At 39.3% G+C, this 18,402-nt stretch overlaps 1 protein-coding gene across 5 annotated transcripts in view; it reads right to left on the bottom strand.

Annotated features, from left to right (window-relative positions):
- The window catches only part of dennd2b (DENN domain containing 2B), a 178,760-nt gene that overhangs the window by 62,017 nt on the left and 98,341 nt on the right, over positions 1 to 18,402 (bottom strand). For 2 of the 5 annotated variants that reach the window (XM_008107133.3, XM_008107127.3), the window contains 2 exons: positions 16,239 to 17,441; positions 12,446 to 12,582 (listed from right to left, as the gene is read on the bottom strand). The exons of 1 other annotated variant lie outside the window; for it this stretch is intronic. In XM_008107133.3, coding sequence (XP_008105340.1) covers positions 12,446 to 12,582; positions 16,239 to 17,441 — 1,340 coding nt within the window. The remainder of the gene's footprint in view (positions 1 to 12,445; positions 12,583 to 16,238; positions 17,442 to 18,402) is intronic. 2 more of the 5 variants (XM_062967694.1, XM_008107146.3) reach the window with 1 other exon arrangement.

Genomic DNA, 18,402 nt, shown 5'->3' on the forward strand with positions numbered 1-18,402 from the left:
GGTCAAGCACTGATGGTTCGTGATGGTTGCAATCCTCCAATGTGCAAGGCTGAGATGCCGCCAGGCCCCTCGGCAGGATGATGCAGCACAGAATGTCCTGTCACTTGGCTGTCAAGAGTGTCAGGTGGAAAGCTGCCTCTCGGCAAAGCTAAGCAAGCCAACAGCAAAGTGAGGCAAGAATGAAAAATGGGACCGAGACCAAGAAAAACCTGTGTGCCTCATATATTTATATGAAATAGCAGTTTCCACTCTGGCAGGAGAAATTTATCAAAAAGAAGTTCCTGGAGCAGCAAAAGAATTTCTCCCCTCTTAGCGTCTATCATAAAAAGAACACATTCACAATCATTAACTATCTTTTTGGAGCATTTTTTAGACAAGACTAAGAGAGTTTCCAAAAGGAGGAGTGAAATTATGAACAGGCTTGATTTTTTCCCCCAGAATGGCCATCACTGTCAGAATGAGGCCAACAGTGACAAGTAGAATAGACTACAAGGATGTAAGGAAATTATTGCAGTTGGTGAGTAGCCAGTGGTGGTGACAGCTTCTAATTCTCTGTATTAAATCAATTTGGGAACTTCATTTTTCAGAACAGGCAACAATCGGTGAAGCTCAAAAAATGAAATCTCACAAGCAGTAGACCTGCAAGATAAGTTGCAGACCTCTGAAGTAATTTGGAGTTGCATCAGTTGAAGAGATATACAGGACAAATTCCTTATTTGGAGGCATTTGTAATCTTGCCAGCAGACGTGTCATTGACCTACATATATAAAAATGGGGTGGGGGCTTTCACACTTCAAAAATATAGCATTATACTGCCATTTTATGTCCATGGCTGCATCCTAGGAAATCTTGTGGTTTTGTAGTTTGGTAAGACACTGGAGTATCTCTCTAGCTGAGAATTATCAATGCCCCCACCACCATCACATACAACCAATCTAGGGTCCCATGGGATGTTCCCATAGCACATAAAAGTATAACAGTGCTATAATCTCTTTTTTTGAGTAGAGGGACAAAAGCTAGATCTTAATTCATTCTGACAGAGCCTAAAAGAAGCACCAATTCCCTCTTCTCTCCCCACTGCAATGCCACTTCTATCCTTTTTGAATTTCTGAACAGGGAAACGGCAACTGCCCCTGAGGTGGCACTGGCACTTCCCTTCTCCACAAACTTCCAGTGTATAGGTGAATCATATCAAAATCCATAATTTGGCCTCAAAATTATGCCATTGGTTTATACATGAGGTTGACTTAAACACAAGTGTATATGGTATGTATGTATTTGAAAATACAGATATTCCAAAATAAGGGGGAGAAAATAAAAATCCACTTCTGGCCTCAAGCAGTTTCAATAAGGCTAGCTAACCTATATTTCATTTTAGCAACAAATCAGCATTCCTTTTGTCAATAAGATGGGACAGCCGGAACAGTTTTGGGACTTGCCCTAAACTGCATAATGTGCTTCAGCTACCCCGATCCACTGTGTCAATTATTAAAATAGACCAAATTACATTTCCTGAAATCTCCTGTAACATTAATCTGCCCACATCCAAATAGCCCAATTATCCACTTTAAGACTTACACTCAGTTTTGTAGATTTTTGTGTGACAAAGTAAGAACTGACATCTCAAGTAAAGGATTTGTGTTAAATTTAATATGAGGCGAAGGTAGTCATATTTAACCTCCTAGTTTCGTACACTTTCTTCGTGTGACATATTACCATGATATACATGATATACAGTAGTTGGATTCATGATTTAAGGATTTCATTGGCACAGGCAAATATCCTAAGTTTCTCTCAAGCAGCCCAACTCATGAGCCCATTTCAAGCATACCACAGAGAACCAGGGCTCCTGCTCTAGGATGCCATGACCCTCCCAAGTACAGTGAAAACCTGAGACCTAAGGAGGTTGGTGGCAATCCTTGTGGTAATGTCGCAGGAGGTGGTGACAATGAAGTCTTTCAGTATCAACCACAATTACTCAGAGCACATCATTCAAATAAAAACAACAAAGTTTAATACAAGAGAAAAGACTCCTGTGTTCAAAATTAGATCTTCCAACTTCTGTATTGAACAGAAAATTTTAACCCACAAAATTTCTATAACTTGCCTACTACTTCCATGTGATATTGGGAACGTTCTAAAAGCATGGTTGCATGTGCAATTGTCTCAGTGTATGCATACACATTGATTCTGTTCCGATCTTTTGCTGAATGCATAGAGATCAGGGGAAGATAAAGGAAGCATGTCATCCATACACATATTCCCTAAAGTGTCATATTTATTTATTTATTTACTATATTTATATACCGCCTTTCTCACCCCTGGCCGGGGGCGGGGGCTCAAGGCGGTTTAAAACGTATCATATCATCCATGAACATGTCTCCTAACAATGTTTTTTTTAAAAAAAATCTCTGCATATGTGTGCACACAATGAAAGCTTGAAATAAAAATTGAGATTTCGTCATCAGAGATTGAACAATAAAATAAAATATTTACAATTATCTGCTCATATGAAAGTAGAAAAGTCTCAATGGGTTCATATAAGTCAAATTTTATTTTAACAGATTAGCTGTTAGAATGAAATTCACACAAACTGCATACCCATGTGCTCCAATACTCTCCAGAAGACTTTTTAAATACAATTTCTTCTTCCATTTGTGATAGAGCTGTCACTCAATTAATGTATTTTATCGATTGGTTAACCAGTCAATAAATATGTCTCTATTTACAAGCTAATAAATTAATAGCATCAAAGAGAGAAAAATATGTTTTCACCAACAACTTGTTTCCAGACATCAGTTGAATTGACAGTATGGTAATTACATACTTAATGCTGTTCATATCTTTGTTCAATGTCTGAGTTTCTCAGAATGTTATCATATGAAATGATCTTTTTTTTTCTTTCAAGCTTATCTTAAAAAAAAATTAAAGCTCCAATTTATTTAGCATATCACACTTTTCACAGACTGCAGACGAAACCTCCAGTTAACCTATAAATCATTTCTATTTGACAAAAATATGTTTTAAAACATAGAGAAAGAAAAAGAGAGGATAAAGAGATGGACTGAAACAAACATTCTTGTTCTAGACACTCAAGCTAGGAGAGAACTGGGCTCTGATCAAGCATTTGTGACTATCTTTAGTAGGAAGAATGTGGCCAAATAAAAACTAAAACTGAAAGAAAGTTTGGGAAAAGTCTGCCAGGCTGCAGAAAGCTCTGGTTGCTGAAATAGTTTTATGAAAACACCTTCAATTCCTAGTGGGGCTAGGAACAGGGGCGGCTGAAGCTATGTGCGAAGTAAGCAATTGCGGGTGGCGCCAAATCACATGGGGCACTGTTGAGGTGCCTGGAAGGAAAGACACACAAGTGCAAACAAGAAATTTATTTTTATTTCATTAATACACATATCTTTATCTTTCAACTCTATTATTCTGTTCTGGTTACAACAAATTGAGTGACTATTCTTCAACAATTATTTTTGCCTATTATCTTTGCTATTTATCTCCATGGCTCACTTCTTCCACTCTCACTGCATTTTGGGGTGGGGCACCAAAATACTGTTTGCTTACACTTGCAAATTATCTAGGGCCGGCTCTGGCTAGGAAGCCTATGTTTTCTGAATGACTTTACAATAAAACATTATATTTCCTCTACCAGTACTGTTTAATGAATTTTGCTTTTGCTTGCATGAAATACCTCTCTCTAGCAACTGGAATTTTCCTATGACAGATTCCAGGCAAACTATTCAGGGAATGCAAAATAATTTTTTTTGTAAGACTGTAGCTTAAACCTGAAAAATTTCAGCAGAGATGAAGTATCAGGAAAAAGTTAGAACACTGGTTCTCAACCTTCCTAACGCCGCAACGCCTTAATACAGTACCTCATATTGTGGTGACACCCAACCATAAAATTATTTTCGTTGCTACTTCATAACTACTGTTGCTACTGTTACAAATTGTAATGTAAATATCTGATATGTAGGATGTATTTTCATTGGACCAAATATGGCACAAGTACCTGATACGCCCAAATTTGAATATTGGTGGGGTTAGGGTGGATTGATTTTGGCATTTCGGAGTTGTAGCTGCTTGGATTTATAGTTCACCTACATCAAAGAACATTCTGAACTCCACCTACGATGGAATTGAACCAAACTTGACACAAAGAACTCCCATGACCAACAGAAAGGGTTTGGTGGGCCTTGAGTTTTAGAGTTGTAGTTCACCTATATCTAGAGAGCACTGTGGACTCAAACAATGATGGATCTAGACCAAACTTGGCACGAATGCTCAATATGCCCAAATACAAACACTGGTGGAGTTTGGGGGGAATAGACCTTGACATTTGGGAGTTGTAGTTGCTGGGATTTATAGTTCACCTACAATCAAAGAGCCTCTTGAATCCCAGCAATGATAGAATTGGGCCAAACAAGCAGAGATCTCATTACTATCATACCCCAACTACAAAGTTTTACTTTCTCCATTGGTTTTTTTTTTTTGCTTGTTAATTTAAAAAAGAAGAAGAAAATGGGATACAATTTGCAAGAAAGAACCCTGAAAATGTCCCAGCAAAGCATGTAGCTTCTCAATATTAATCAGAGAAAGTACTTCTCACCTGTTACAGATGCATACTAATATTACCAGCCTTTACCAAAAAAAACTTTTTATTCCTGTTATCTCACAAATATTTACTTCTAAGCTGTAGTTTTAAATATTATTCTGAGTAATTACCATCATATAACTTGAGAAAATAACTTCTATTACTAAAACGAATTAAAATATACATTAAAATATTTTCTGTATATGCTAACAGAGAAGAGAGAGAAATAAAGCCCCTCAGGGAGATAGGGCGGAGTATAAATAAAATGTTGTTGTTGTTGTTGTTGTTGTTGTTGTTAAAGCCAAAGAGAATGATGATTATGTGTGAGGGTAGTTCCAATATTACAAAAAAAAATGGAAGAAAAAGTAAAACCTAAGTGTAACAACACATATAAATATTCCCTCTTGGAAAATAATTGTCTAAAGAGGAATATCTATGAGAAGGATAATTTGATATAAACCGAGACGCTGCGAACTTAAGAGGCCCCCATGGTTTTATAGCTTTGAGACCAACAAGAAATCACTGTGTTTCTAATTATAGGCCTACTATTAATAGACCTCAAAAGAGAAAGAAGGAATTTTAATCAAACACATTCCTTTCAGTCAAATAAACTAAGACACAGTTAAATGAACACAACTGGAAATTTTATATATGGAAAGTCTCTCAGTATTAAAGATAGATGTGTTCACCATCAAACCATTTTTCCTACTAAAAGCTCATCACAATTTACTTCATTACTATTAGCATGTGGGCACAATATACGATCAAATGTTCTTTGATGAGGGGGACAAGATCAAGGACTACTGTCAACCCTATATGTATATATATTTGTATTGTATTTGAATCCTTGTACCATGCATATGTATAGTAGAGTCTCACTTATCCAACCTTCGCTCATCCAAAGTTTTGTATTATCCAATGCAGTCTGCATCCCACAGCTGTTTCTCTAGGCAGGCAAGGATCACAGATTTGTAAAAAAATCTTCATAGGACTGAAATTGTTACGAATTTAACTTCTGACAATGTTGTTACTGTGTGTTCATTTTATGCAATTCTATCTTTATTTGTAGTCATTTTTTAGTAGTCAATGTTTTTGTAGTCAATGTTTTCAATACATTGCAATGTTTTGGTGCTAAATTCGTAATTACAGTAATTACTACATAATGTTACCATGTATTAAACTGCTTTTTCTGTTGATTTGGTGTAAAACATGATGTTTTCGTGCTTAATTTGTAAAATCATAATGTAATTTGATGTTTAATAAGTGTTTCCTTTATCCCTCCTTATTATCCAACATTTTCGCTTATCCAACATTCTGCTAGCCCGTTTATGTTGGATAAGCTAGACTCTACTTTATTCTGTAGTAATATGTTTTAGTATATTAATTTTATGGTATGTATTTTTGTAATGTGTTTTGACTGTGTTGTACCTTGCCTTGAGCTGTGAAGAGAGTTGGGTAAGAAATCATCATCATAATCATCATCATCATCTCATAGAATCATAGAATAATAGAGTTGGAAGAGACCACATAGGCCATCTAGTCCAAGCCCCTGCCATGCAGGAAAAGCACAATCAAAGTACCCTGACAAATGGCCATCCAGCCTCACAACCTCTGAGTATGACTGCCATAGATGTGGGTGAAACATCAGGAGAGAATGCTTCTGGAACATGGTCATACAGCCCGGAAAACATACAACAACCCTATCAAGCCTTTGTTTAAAAATTTCCAAGGAAGGAGCTTCCATCACACCCCGAGGCAGAGAGTTCCACTGCTGAACAGTTCTTATAGTCAGGAAGTTCTTCCTAATGTTGGGCCCGGGCTGTGGCGCAGGCAGGAGAGCAAGCCAGCTGCCATTAACTGCAATGAATCACTCTGACCAGGAGGTCATGAGTTCGAAGCCGCTCAGAGCCTATGTTTGTTTGTCTTTGTTCTATGTTAAAAGGCATTGAATGTTTGCCTATATGTGTAATGTGATCCGCCCTGAGTCCCCTTCGGGGTGAGAAGGGCGGAATATAAATGCTGTAAATAAATAAATAAATAAATAATGTTCAGGTGGAATCTTTTTTCCTGCAATTTGAACCCATGTGATATTGTGACAGCGTACTGTTTGTATAGACAGATTCGAATTTTTTTTTTAATGGTTCATGCTATAAAATACTGAAAAGATTACTCTTAGGGCCCTTCCACACATCAATACAACCCAGAATATCAAGGCAGGAAATCCCACAACATCTGCTTTGAACTGGGATATCTGAGTCACACTGCTATGAATGCAATTTTCCTACATTTTGACAGGGGGTTGGACTGGATGGCCCACGGGATCTCTTCCAACAATATGATTCTATTATTCTATTTCAATTCAAAGCAGATAATGTGAGATTTTATTCAGCAGTGTGGAAGGGGCCATAATTAGATAGAAAAGATGATTAGGTATAATTTACCACTGAATCGCTGGGTAGTATTGTTCTGTACTGTAAAATATACTATTTTCTCTGATAGAAGGCAGAACAAATGGGCATACATTTACTGATGCCTATAATAGCTGTACATTGAAAATGGAGAAAACCAGACTTTTTATTATAGAAAATGATAGCTGTTATTAGTGTGGGACTTGGTTTATAGGCATAACAGAACACACAAACGGGCATGAAGAATGGGGAATCCTAAAGCCAGTTTTTCAATCCTGGTAACTCAACACAGATAGGTTGGGAGATGTGTGGAAAGATGTTTTCTTCCCTATCAAACACAACTTTTGCTTAAAAAAAAAAAAACAACCTCTCCTTAACTATACAAGTTCCAAGGCTGACATAGTTCTTGGACTTTTCCAGGGAATGGTTAGTGGAGAAAGAACTCTAGGTTTAGATTCTGTATTCTCAGTCAGATTTTGGTCAGAGACTACATCAATTTCTTGCTCCCAAATCTCAAGAATTCCACTGGTATTGATCTCACAGCAATGTCATGGTTTCTCGGTTACACTGGGAGTCAGGACCATAGCCAGAAAAAATGGGGGGAGGGGTTGAAACTTTTTCTTAGCAAATCATGAAGAGTAATTCCATAATGCAAAATAATTTAGAAATCAGGTCCCATCGATAAACTTCAGTGGACATTCATGGGGATTTGGTTAATCAGTTAAAATTCATGAGTAAACCAGTTTAAAAAAAAACCTGAAAAACTGTATGTAACACAATTTTTGTTCCTGTGTTATAAATTTCATATCCTACTTACTTCTATCATAAAAACATGGGAAAAGTGTATTAAACTTTGTTGCGGTCTGCACATAGAAAGGTTAAAATTGCATATTTTCATTAAGGAAAATTACAAACCAAGTGCCTAGACTGAAGGAAATAATAGCAATACCTTCAGCCACAAAAAGATCAACCTTTGTGAAAGCCACCCACTTCATGACTATCAGCATCCTTCCAGTAGACTCAGGTCAAGGAGGAGCTTCATGAGAACCAACAATCCTCTTGATGTTCCCCCAGCAACAGCAAAGGTGTCCCTTTGGGCAGCCAAACCAGGCAATCCCAACTGGATGGCCCCCTATGAGGGTCTGCCTCCAGGGGCAAACCAAGAATGGGCAACTTGGAAGTTCCTAAATAGACTGAGAAGCGGAGTGGGCAGATCAAAAGACAACCTGGCAAGATGGCACTACCTGGAGGAATCCTCCACCTTGTGTGACTGTGGAGCAGAACAAACAACTCATAGAATCATAGAATCATAGAATAGTAGAGTTGGAAGAGACCTCATGGGCCATCCAGTCCAACCCCCCGCTAAGAAGCAGGAAATCGCATTCAAAGCACCCCTGACAGATGGCCATCCAGGCTCTGCTTAAAAGCCTCCAAGGAAGGAGCCTCCACCACAGTCCGGGGGAGAGAGTTCCACTGCCGAACAGCCCTCACAGTGAAGAAGTTCTTCCTAATGTTCAGGTGGAATCTCCTTTCCTGTAGTTTGAAACCGTTGTTCCGCGTCCTAGTCTCCAGGGCAGCAGAAAACAAGCTTGTTCCCTCCTCCCTATGACTTCCTCTCACATATTTATACATGGCTATCCTGTCTCCTCTCAGCCTTCTCTTCTGCAGGCTAAACATGCCCAGTTCTTTAAGCCGCTCCTCATAAGGCTTGTTCTCCAGACCCTTGATCATTTCAGTTGCCCTCCTCTGGACACATTCCAGCTAGTCAACATCTCCCTTCAACTGCGGTGCCCAGAATTGGACACAGTATTCCAGGTGTGGTCTGACCAAGGCAGAATAGAGGGGTAGCATGACTTCCCTGGATCTAGACACTATACCCCTATTGATGCAGGCAAAAATCCCATTGGCTTTTTTAGCAGCCACATCACATTTTGGCTTATGTTTAACTTGTTGTCCATGAGGACTACAAGATCTTTTTCACACATACTGCTATCGAACCAGGTGTCCCCCATTCTTATCTTTGCATTCCATTTTTTCTGCCAAAGTGAAGTATCTTGCATTTGTCCCTGTTGAACTTCATTTTGTTAGTTTCAGCTCATCTCTCTAGTCTGTTAAGAGCATTTTGAATTCTGCTCCTGTCTTCTGGAGTGTTAGCTATCCCTCCCTGTTTGGTGTCATCTGCAAACTTGATTATCGTGCCTTCTAACCCTTCATCTATGTCGTGAATAAAGATGTTAAACAGAACCGGGCCCAGGACGGAGCCCTGCAGCATTTCACTTGTGACTTCTTTCCAAGATGAAGACAACGCATTGGTGAGCACCCTTTGGGTTCGTTCGCCTAGCTAGCCAATTACAGATCCACCTAACCGTAGTTTTGTCTAGTCGACATTTTACTAGTTTGTTTGCCAGAAGGTCATGAGGGACTTTGTCGAAGGCCTTACTGAAATCCAGGTACGCTACACACGGCGTTCCCTGTATCGACCCAACTTGTAACTCCTTACCCACAATGCCCTGCCTCATGCACGGAGGAGGAGTTGTGTAAAGCTACGGACAATGCAATTGCTGTTGCCCACTTTTGGTCTAAAACTATTTAGCTGTTTGTGATTCCTTTATTTTATCGCTTTTAAACTTATTTATTATGCAATGCTTTTGACACGAAATAAATATAGCCACAAAAATGGAGTTTCTGGAGTATAAAAACTACTTTCAAAGTAAGTACCGCACAATTAAACAAGAAATAACACTTTCAAACCAGAAACAGCAAATTTTTCAAATGTTGTTACATAGTGTAGTTTTATACCCACTTCTAAACAGAACCCTTTGGGGGGGGGGGGGGTTGGAATACTAATTTTCGGCTCAAGAACTTCATACTTGATTCAGACCACAGTCACACATTATGAGCTAGGCAAATTCATTTCCTAAAGAAAAGCAATGACACTTATTCCACTGGGTGGATGGTAGCATATGCTGGAACTGATTTTGCCTTGATTCTGTGCTTGTCACAAACAACTCCGCCATTGTGTAAAGGGACAGATAAAAACCATTAAGAGAAGTTCTTGGCTTCATGTGCAGAAGCTTGCAGAAGATTTGCAGACAGGCTGACATGACATACCAGCTATTGTAGAATAATAGAGGCTGCACAGATGCCAGCAAATACTGTAGTAATGTAAATACACATATGCAGGAAACTTGATTTAACTACAACCAGCTGGCACTGAAAATTGCAGCACAGTGCAAAGCTTTATAGCATGCTCTGTAGACCACGCTCTGCCTCGTGCCAGACCACAGCAAAACATAATCTGGCAATATACAGTTCTTTGTAGAAATATGTCGGGGGGGGGGGGTGTATGGGGGAAATAATATAAAAACCCAAGGCTCATGGGTACAGTTCCACTCGTGGTTGGTTCACTGCCACATATTCCCTGGCCTACACACATGTCAGTGTCAGAAACTGCTGGCATAACAGGTAAGCCACTCTATAAAGATCCTTCCAACATCGGGACTTACTTACTCACCCACACAAGATGATCACTGGCTTCTTCCAGGCAGGAAGAAGGATATAAAAACTTGCTATCGAGTGATATTCTGATTTAACAAGTTGCAGGCGGGTGGAAAAGTTTACACATATTGCTACCATCATTATTTTAGTCACATACACTATAAACATTGCATCTTATAATAGTCTAGTTTAAATGTTTTGGATCCAGACAACATAGTCCTAAAGATGCCTAGGCTGTCTTCCCAGACAGAACTTTAAAGTTACTTTTAAAAGAATGAATGTAATGATATGATTAAGAAATACATTATTTCAGTGGTAAGGTGGTGCTCTGGGACTATTTTTAATTTCTATTTTCAATATAACATTCCAAATTCTTTCCCAAGGCAAACAGATACCAGTATTGCAGCCTTAGTTAATCAGACTTCGTGTTTCAATGGGATTTAATTTATTCATGACTACTTTTCCCATTGATTTCACTTAATTTAAAGATGCACCAATTGTTAGCCTTAACAATAGGCACAAAGCTACTTCATGGATAGAACCTTCTTCTGCTGGCGATCTTAGAGAACAGTCTGTGAACGTACTATTCTGCTGGTAAAATCTGCCAGCAAAAATACCATAAAGAGCAAGCATGGGACAAGGGAAGAGCTACATGACACCAGATGCAAATCTTATTCAGCCCAGGCACAAAGCCACAATTTTGGGCCAGTGTCAGCATGGTCCAGACTCCCCTAGCTTGGGAGTGGTTTAAATTCAATGCAGTTCCAGCTGGCCTAGTGTGAAGCTAAGCTGGTGCCTTGCCAGTTCAAATTGTCCTCTGGACTCAAAGCAATATGATTATCAGATCACACACAAACATTACTTTCAGTTTGCTTGGAGCCAAAGCTGAAAATTATGCATTACTTATAAATAATGATTAGTTAGGCAACCTGCCTAGTAGGTGATTCATTTGCTTAGTTAAATGTTTTTGGTGTTATGTCCTATGTTTGAATCAAGAGTCAGCATGGTGTAGTGATTTGAGTGTCAGACTAGGACACTGGGAAACCAGGGTTCTAATCCCTGCTTGGTCATGGAAAACCACTGGATAACCTAATGCAAGTTACACTCTCTGACTCAATGGAAAGCAAGTGCAAACCTTCTATAAACAAAGTTTCATAAGAAAACCTTGTAATAGAGCCACCTTAGTATCACTATAAATCAGAAATGACTTGAATGACACAGAGCAACAATCTATGTCTGAAAATGTTTGCTTCAGAAAAAGGATGAAAAGAGAGATGGAAGTTGTGGAAAATTAGGAAAGTAGTCATTGCCAATGTCATTTGGATCAATATTCTACCACTAGTTAAATACTTTCCATTAATATTTCTTTTAAAAAGAAATTCATTCCCAGCTGGTGTTCATTATGTCTGCACCAGAAACAAACTTTTTCTTTTGTCTAAAAATATTGTAATTGAAGGTCCGAATGTTCTTAAACAAAAGACAATATCACTGGCAGAGAAAAGATAAAGTCAGTTGTTGTGGCACAGTTTACACAGACATTTCCTAAGCACAAGCCAACAACACAATTCCTACAAGAATTGTGCTGTTTGATAGGTCTACAAACTATGCATCTATTTTATTCTTAACTTCAATGTGGCTTCCCAGCCAAAGCCTTCAAAAATATAGATTTAGTGTGTGAATAGTGTTGGTGATGGTTGTTCAAATAATCTGTTTCCAGTAAGGCTACTCAATGAAGTTTGAAAGGAATCAAGACCTCCTGTTTGCAGTCTGTGAATGGTGTGTTTGCTCTGATGTATCAATACATTGACCTTTCACTTAACTGTTTCCTCTGGCAAACCCCAAAGTTCTCTTATAGCAGAGAAACCTACTCAGAGCTGTTGCCTCAACAAAATTACTCCATTCAGATGAGGCTATTCAGTATGTCGCAACAGCTTCTTACCAACAATGTCTTCATAAGCGTTCTCTTCTAAAGTGCTTTTAGATCCAAACTTGTGCTGGTTCTCAGTACCATTCTCACTCGGGGAGGGAGGATACAAGGACTGGAGACTTGAAGCGTCTTCAAACTCAAAGGATTTTCTAGAGTTGAGGAAAAGGGTCAGAATAATTTTCTGGTTAGTTGGGCACATTACTTTTAATATGTAATGCAAATATAATAACATCCCATTTCTCTTTTGCAGTTCAGTTTTGAAGAATTTGTCTTGAGCCATAAAGTAAGTGTGGATGAGTCATTTATACCACCATGTAATTTACTTCAAAAGGAGACTGCACAAAACAATGTATGACTGAGAGAAAAGCACTGATTACATGAACATCTTTAGGATGTTGGGATGCTTGCTGAACAAACAGGACAAGAGAACTCCATTCTGCTCTTCCTTCTTGTGACAATGCAGGAATGTTGTGTTGGAATATACGGTATATGTAAGCCAGAGGTTGCCAGATTTAGTCAGACTTCAACCCAAAAAGTCCTAACCACTGCTTATGCTGACAGGGATTGCTTGAGGTTGAGGTCCAATAGCATCTGAAATATGAGTAGTCACTTCTGTAGGTGATCAACATGCTTACTCCGCACAGCCCATACCTCAAGTGCTCCATATACAGCTCAGACAGTTTGAGCTGAGGAGTCTGCCTCAAAGGGTTCACACAGTCGGCCCTTCATATTCATGGATTCTGCATCAATCATCCACCATTTGAATTTTTTAATCCAAAAAAGAGACTGTGATTTTGCCATTTTCTATAAGGGATACCATTCTACTGGAGATCCACAGATGTGGGCATTCAGGGAACCAAACCTTAGCAGATACCCAAGTGCCCGCTGGATGTCTCCAGACTACCAAAGCACCACAGGATAAGGTACATCTGGTTTTTGTCAGAACAGCTCTCTAGGAGCTCTCCCAGGTCCTGATTGTAATGTTGCCTTGTTAGATGCTACTCACGTACAGCTGCTTGTTATATAGTTCCTGCATCCAGCTTACTGCCCCAAGCCTCACTCGACACATCTACAGGCCTCAGAAGCACAAGAAGTAATGTTATCTGAAAGCCATATTGTTGCTTCAACAACACTGAGTGTCAGTGATGCAAGTATCATAACGTCTACTCCCAGTCTATATGAAACAGACTGAAGCTGTTTTATTCAAATGGACAAACAATGAATGCTACAAGATAGTCACTGCTTAACTGAACAACTTCCAAAACTTATATGCACTGCATTCTATGGTCAACAAGTAATTTTTAAATAAAATATCTTTACCAAATTATATGATTATTACACTATCAAAATGCAGTTCAAAATGTCTTCCCTTGATGGGAATATGTCTAAGGTTCAAGGATATAAACACTTAGGTACATCTAAGCTACCCAGCTATTATTTTCCTGTTTAAAAAGTACAACACTTTATTACCAACAACACTAAATACCAGTGGTTCTCTGAAATGTCACCACCCACCAGAATATTTTATCCAACCAAACTGTTCTGGCATTATAACAGATATAAAAACAAGACAGCACTCTGGGGTGTATTCAAAATATCTCTTAGCAATCACCAGGCTTTAAACCAACTGACAAGCATCTGTACATCAGAACACATTGTAGATTCAATGGCCGAAAGTCAAAGACCTGCAGACAGAGTTCCACTTGCACAATAAGGCTCTAATTGTTGTATACACAACCTTTTGTGCACAACCCAAAAACCATCCCTGAGGCTCCAAAGGCTTATGTTGAATACATAGCATGCTGTTCTATGTGGAGATTTTCTTTCCTTAAAAAATAGCTCATGGTCCCAAACCAGCCCCAAATTACGAAGGGCATACTAGCAGCATCTTCTTTCCGCAAATGTTAGGAGGGGTTTTTTTTAGGGTTGTGTGGTGTTAAGAAAAAAGAAGAGGAGTGTTAAAATGTCTTCCTCTCACACAACAATTTTAGTTCCATACCAGAATCTGGAAAGTTAAGCACACTTTCAGTTGACCCTTTAAAAGCAGAGAATAGTAGAACTGCATATACACATTCCCCACTGGTCACATCAGTAACGGTTAAAATTATTTTATTTCCTATTTGGTACATTTTCATTTCTCCTTTCCACTAAAAAGGGGCACTAACCAAGTATCATAAACACAAACTAAGGAACAAACTCACTAAAAGACAAACGAAACAGCCAGTCTGACAGTAATACATTAGTATCAAAACAGATATAAAGGTTCAGAAAGAAAACATATATTTTCATGTTCTTCCCAAAAGCAATGTAATTGGAAAATAATGTCTACAGGGAAAGCACTGTACCATCTTGAAGCTACACAAGAGTAATTGCCAAGAGAAAGTAAACGAAGTCAACACTGAAAAATTCCACTTCCGATTTGTTGTTGGGACAGGTTTAGACTACCCAACTCATTTCCTTATCACACAACACAATTCCAGCTTGCCAGACTGGCCTGATATATTTTCATATTGCCCACCTCAGATCCTGTGGGAAAAGATTTACTTCCAAAATGGCAAGCAAACTATGTATGTATGACTTGTGCTCATGTAGATCCTCCCAGATTTAATTCTCAGCAGGTGACTGAGCTTGGAATTGGTTCATCAGCTGTCAGAAAAGCCCATTTGCTACATCATACCAAGGGTTATTTGCTCCTGTTAACCAGTGATGTTGTAGCCACACTTTATTTCCAGAAAAATGTCACATGCAATGTGTTTTGAATCCCTTCATCACTAAGACTATAAGCGTAAGCTGAATTTTGCATGTTAGGGTTCTTATAAATGTAACAAGTATATAAATAATCAAGAAATTATGCAAATAATCTAACATGTGCACTATTGGGTAGTTTTTACACTGTAGTTTTTACCGATTACAGAATTTTGGTTACCTTACTGCAGAATTTGTTGTTAGAGCCATTTATAATATGGAGTGCATTCAGCCCATAGACATATATGAAAGAAGATTTGCAAGCCTTCAGTTCATGAAAAGACATATGAGCTATGTCCATCAGCATATCTTGATTACTGCTATTTTACCTACAGCAATTGCTGTATTTTATTTATTTTTTTGCCGGGGGTACTGTGAATTTGTGATGTTGTGTTTGACTGTTTATTGTCTAAGTTTTGTTTTGCACTTGTTGTATTTTGTATGTCACACTCTGAGTGTTCTGTAAGCCACCCCGAGTCCCTCTGGAAGATGGTGGCAGGATATAAATAAAGTTTTATTATTATTATTGATAAAAAATATGTCTGAACACCTTTCAATATCACTGACCAAAGGGCATGCAGCATAGGAAAGGTGGGAGCTGCAGTTCAACAACACCTAAATGGCCTCTCCTTTAAATTAGAGCTTTAATTAAGTATAATGATTCAATACAGCAGCGCAAACATTTCAGCAGGAAGAGCAAGAGATAATTTTGGCTTGGGATTCAGCAAATGCCAAGCAGTAGGTAAGTGGGCCTTACATAGGAACAACCATGACAAATATTAAAAGCAGCCCAACACTTTGTACAATATCACCTCAGTAATTACAACAGAAAAGTAGTAAAAACTTTCAATTTCTCCAGAATACAGCCTACAGTCTAATTTAGCAGCAACCTACATATGTCAGATCCTGATTAGCAGGACATGAGGCCTTGATTCCGAAGTAGAAAATATGTGGACTAAGGAAGCTGACTTTCATTCTTATCTCGGGTATATTGCCTTAAATGGAAAAGTCTCTTTGTTATACAGAACCAAACCCACAATATTTAAGATTCCATCTTTACCTATTTTGGGATTTTCTGTGAAAGCGTGACTCTTTCTTCTGCCTGCGGGTGACAGGAGGTGCAGGAGTCGAGGGAAGAGGCGGAGGGACAGCAGCCAGAGGTGAAGGAGGTAGGCCGTTGCTTGGTTTATTTTTGTGATTCTTGTCAGCTTCATACTCAAAGGTGCGCTTGGGCTTGGGCACAGGGTTTACTGCTGTATTTGCCAGGCTCTCAGGAAGCAGCTTAGGTCCAACTTGTAGTGTTTTGCTAGTTTTCTCAGTCTCAGTGGGCGTCTCTGGATTACTCTCACAAGCAACAACACTCCCTGCTTTACTATCAGTTACATTCTCACTTATGCAATCTGCAGCACCCAAAGTCACAGACTTTTTCCTTCCTCTGTCAACACTATAGCAACTACTGGGCAATTGAGGGAGACCCCTTCCAGGCTGTTTTTTTAATGCCTGTTCAATTTTCTGTATTCTGTTCAACACGGCAGAGCTCTCTTTCCTGGCATTCCCCTTGAGGAACGTATTGGAAGACTCGCTCCTGCTCGGCCTCTTTTCAAACCTGTGGCAGGAATCTCTGTCCAGAAATTCCTCCTCCTCAGTTTCTGGATAGGAGCATTCAGAAAATGTCCTGCTCATCCTCTGGAACCCTTTGTATTCAAAGGTTTTCTCACTGCAGGGAGAAGGCAACATGCTAGGGCAGCCTTCACTGCCTGACCTGTCCCCAGCATCTCTCTTGTCCAAGCATACACTCATTCTAGGCGAAGGCTCCTTGCGGCATTCCCATTCTGATATCTTCTGCCTGATATCGAGTGCTTGGGAGTGGACGCTGACCCTGCTGAGGGAGAGGGTCCGCAGGCTCGCTGCAGTCCCCAAGGAGAGAGTGCTCCGGGTCAGCTGGCGGCCGCCAACTACTTCGCCATCTTGAGCCTCCTTGGCCACTTCCTTTTGGTCTTCGGTTTGGAAAAGGGAGAGCCTTTTATCCAAACAGCCAATGCTGACAGCTTTGAGAAGGTGACTTGGAGATTCGATGTCTGAGGGGGACGTAGAAGTGCTTCTCAAGGTAACTCCCCAGGTCGTCTGGTCCTTGAGGAGGGGCCTGGAATTGGATACTTTCGTAAAACTGCCAGAGCGACAAGAGTCCTCACTGTCACTCAGGGGATATGATGCTGAGCTTCTTGGCTGGTACAGAAGAGGTGGTGGAGAGACTGACTGGCACCTGAAAGTTAGAGGAGAAAAACCAGTCAGCCACCTGGCTACCTAATACTTATTTACCTGAAGGGGTTCTTTTTTTTCCTAAGACCAAACTTATGGCCTAGACAGAACTAATCACAGTGTTAAAGTGGCTTCTGAAACAGTACAAGCTGGGTACTAGAATAAGGCCCCTCCTCTTTCCTTCTATTAAGTGGGCTGTGATATGCAGAGCTCCTCAAATCTTTTGAACAGCAACAACATGACCTTGTTACCTTGTTTCCCCGAAAACAAGACATCCCCTGAAAATAAGACGTGGTAGAGGTTTTGCTGAATTGCTAAATATAAGGCCTCCCCCGAAAATAAGACCTAGGAAAGTTTTTGTTTGGAAGCATGCCCGCCATACAGAACACCAGAATATGCAGGATTGGTAAATGTACGTACCATAGAGTGTTGTACATGGAAATAATGGTAGTAACAATAAATTCTTGATAGGATTCACAGTTTGTCTGGTTATGCTGGTTTGTGATGACAATTACTGTACAGTATATAATAAATGTTCATTTCTTGGTTCAACAATAAATGTGGATTCTTCTTCATGGAAAAATAAGACATCCCCCTGAAAATAAGACTTAGCGCATCTTTGGGAGCAAAAATTAATATAAGACACTGTTTGATTTTCGGGGAAACACGGTAGTTCTGACCAACCATTTTCAACTCTCAGTGCAATTCTTGTATATCATAAATCCTTATAAAAAACCCTGTAAGGTCGGGTAGTATTACCTCCAGAATCAAAATATGATCTACATTTACACATTATAATAAACCATGGTTTTTATTAAACATAGGTAGGAGACCAAACAAACCATGGACTGTCTTCTCCATTTCTGATGCCATCCCTTTTGTCAGTTATTATTTTAGGATGAACACTTGAGAAACTAGTCAGGAACAAGCCATGATTGTAGGATCAGAAGTCAAGAAAGCCATGT

The sequence above is a fragment of the Anolis carolinensis genome, chromosome 1 (genome assembly GCF_035594765.1).
Source record: "Anolis carolinensis isolate JA03-04 chromosome 1, rAnoCar3.1.pri, whole genome shotgun sequence".
In the NCBI taxonomy this organism is placed as follows: domain Eukaryota; kingdom Metazoa; phylum Chordata; class Lepidosauria; order Squamata; family Dactyloidae; genus Anolis; species Anolis carolinensis.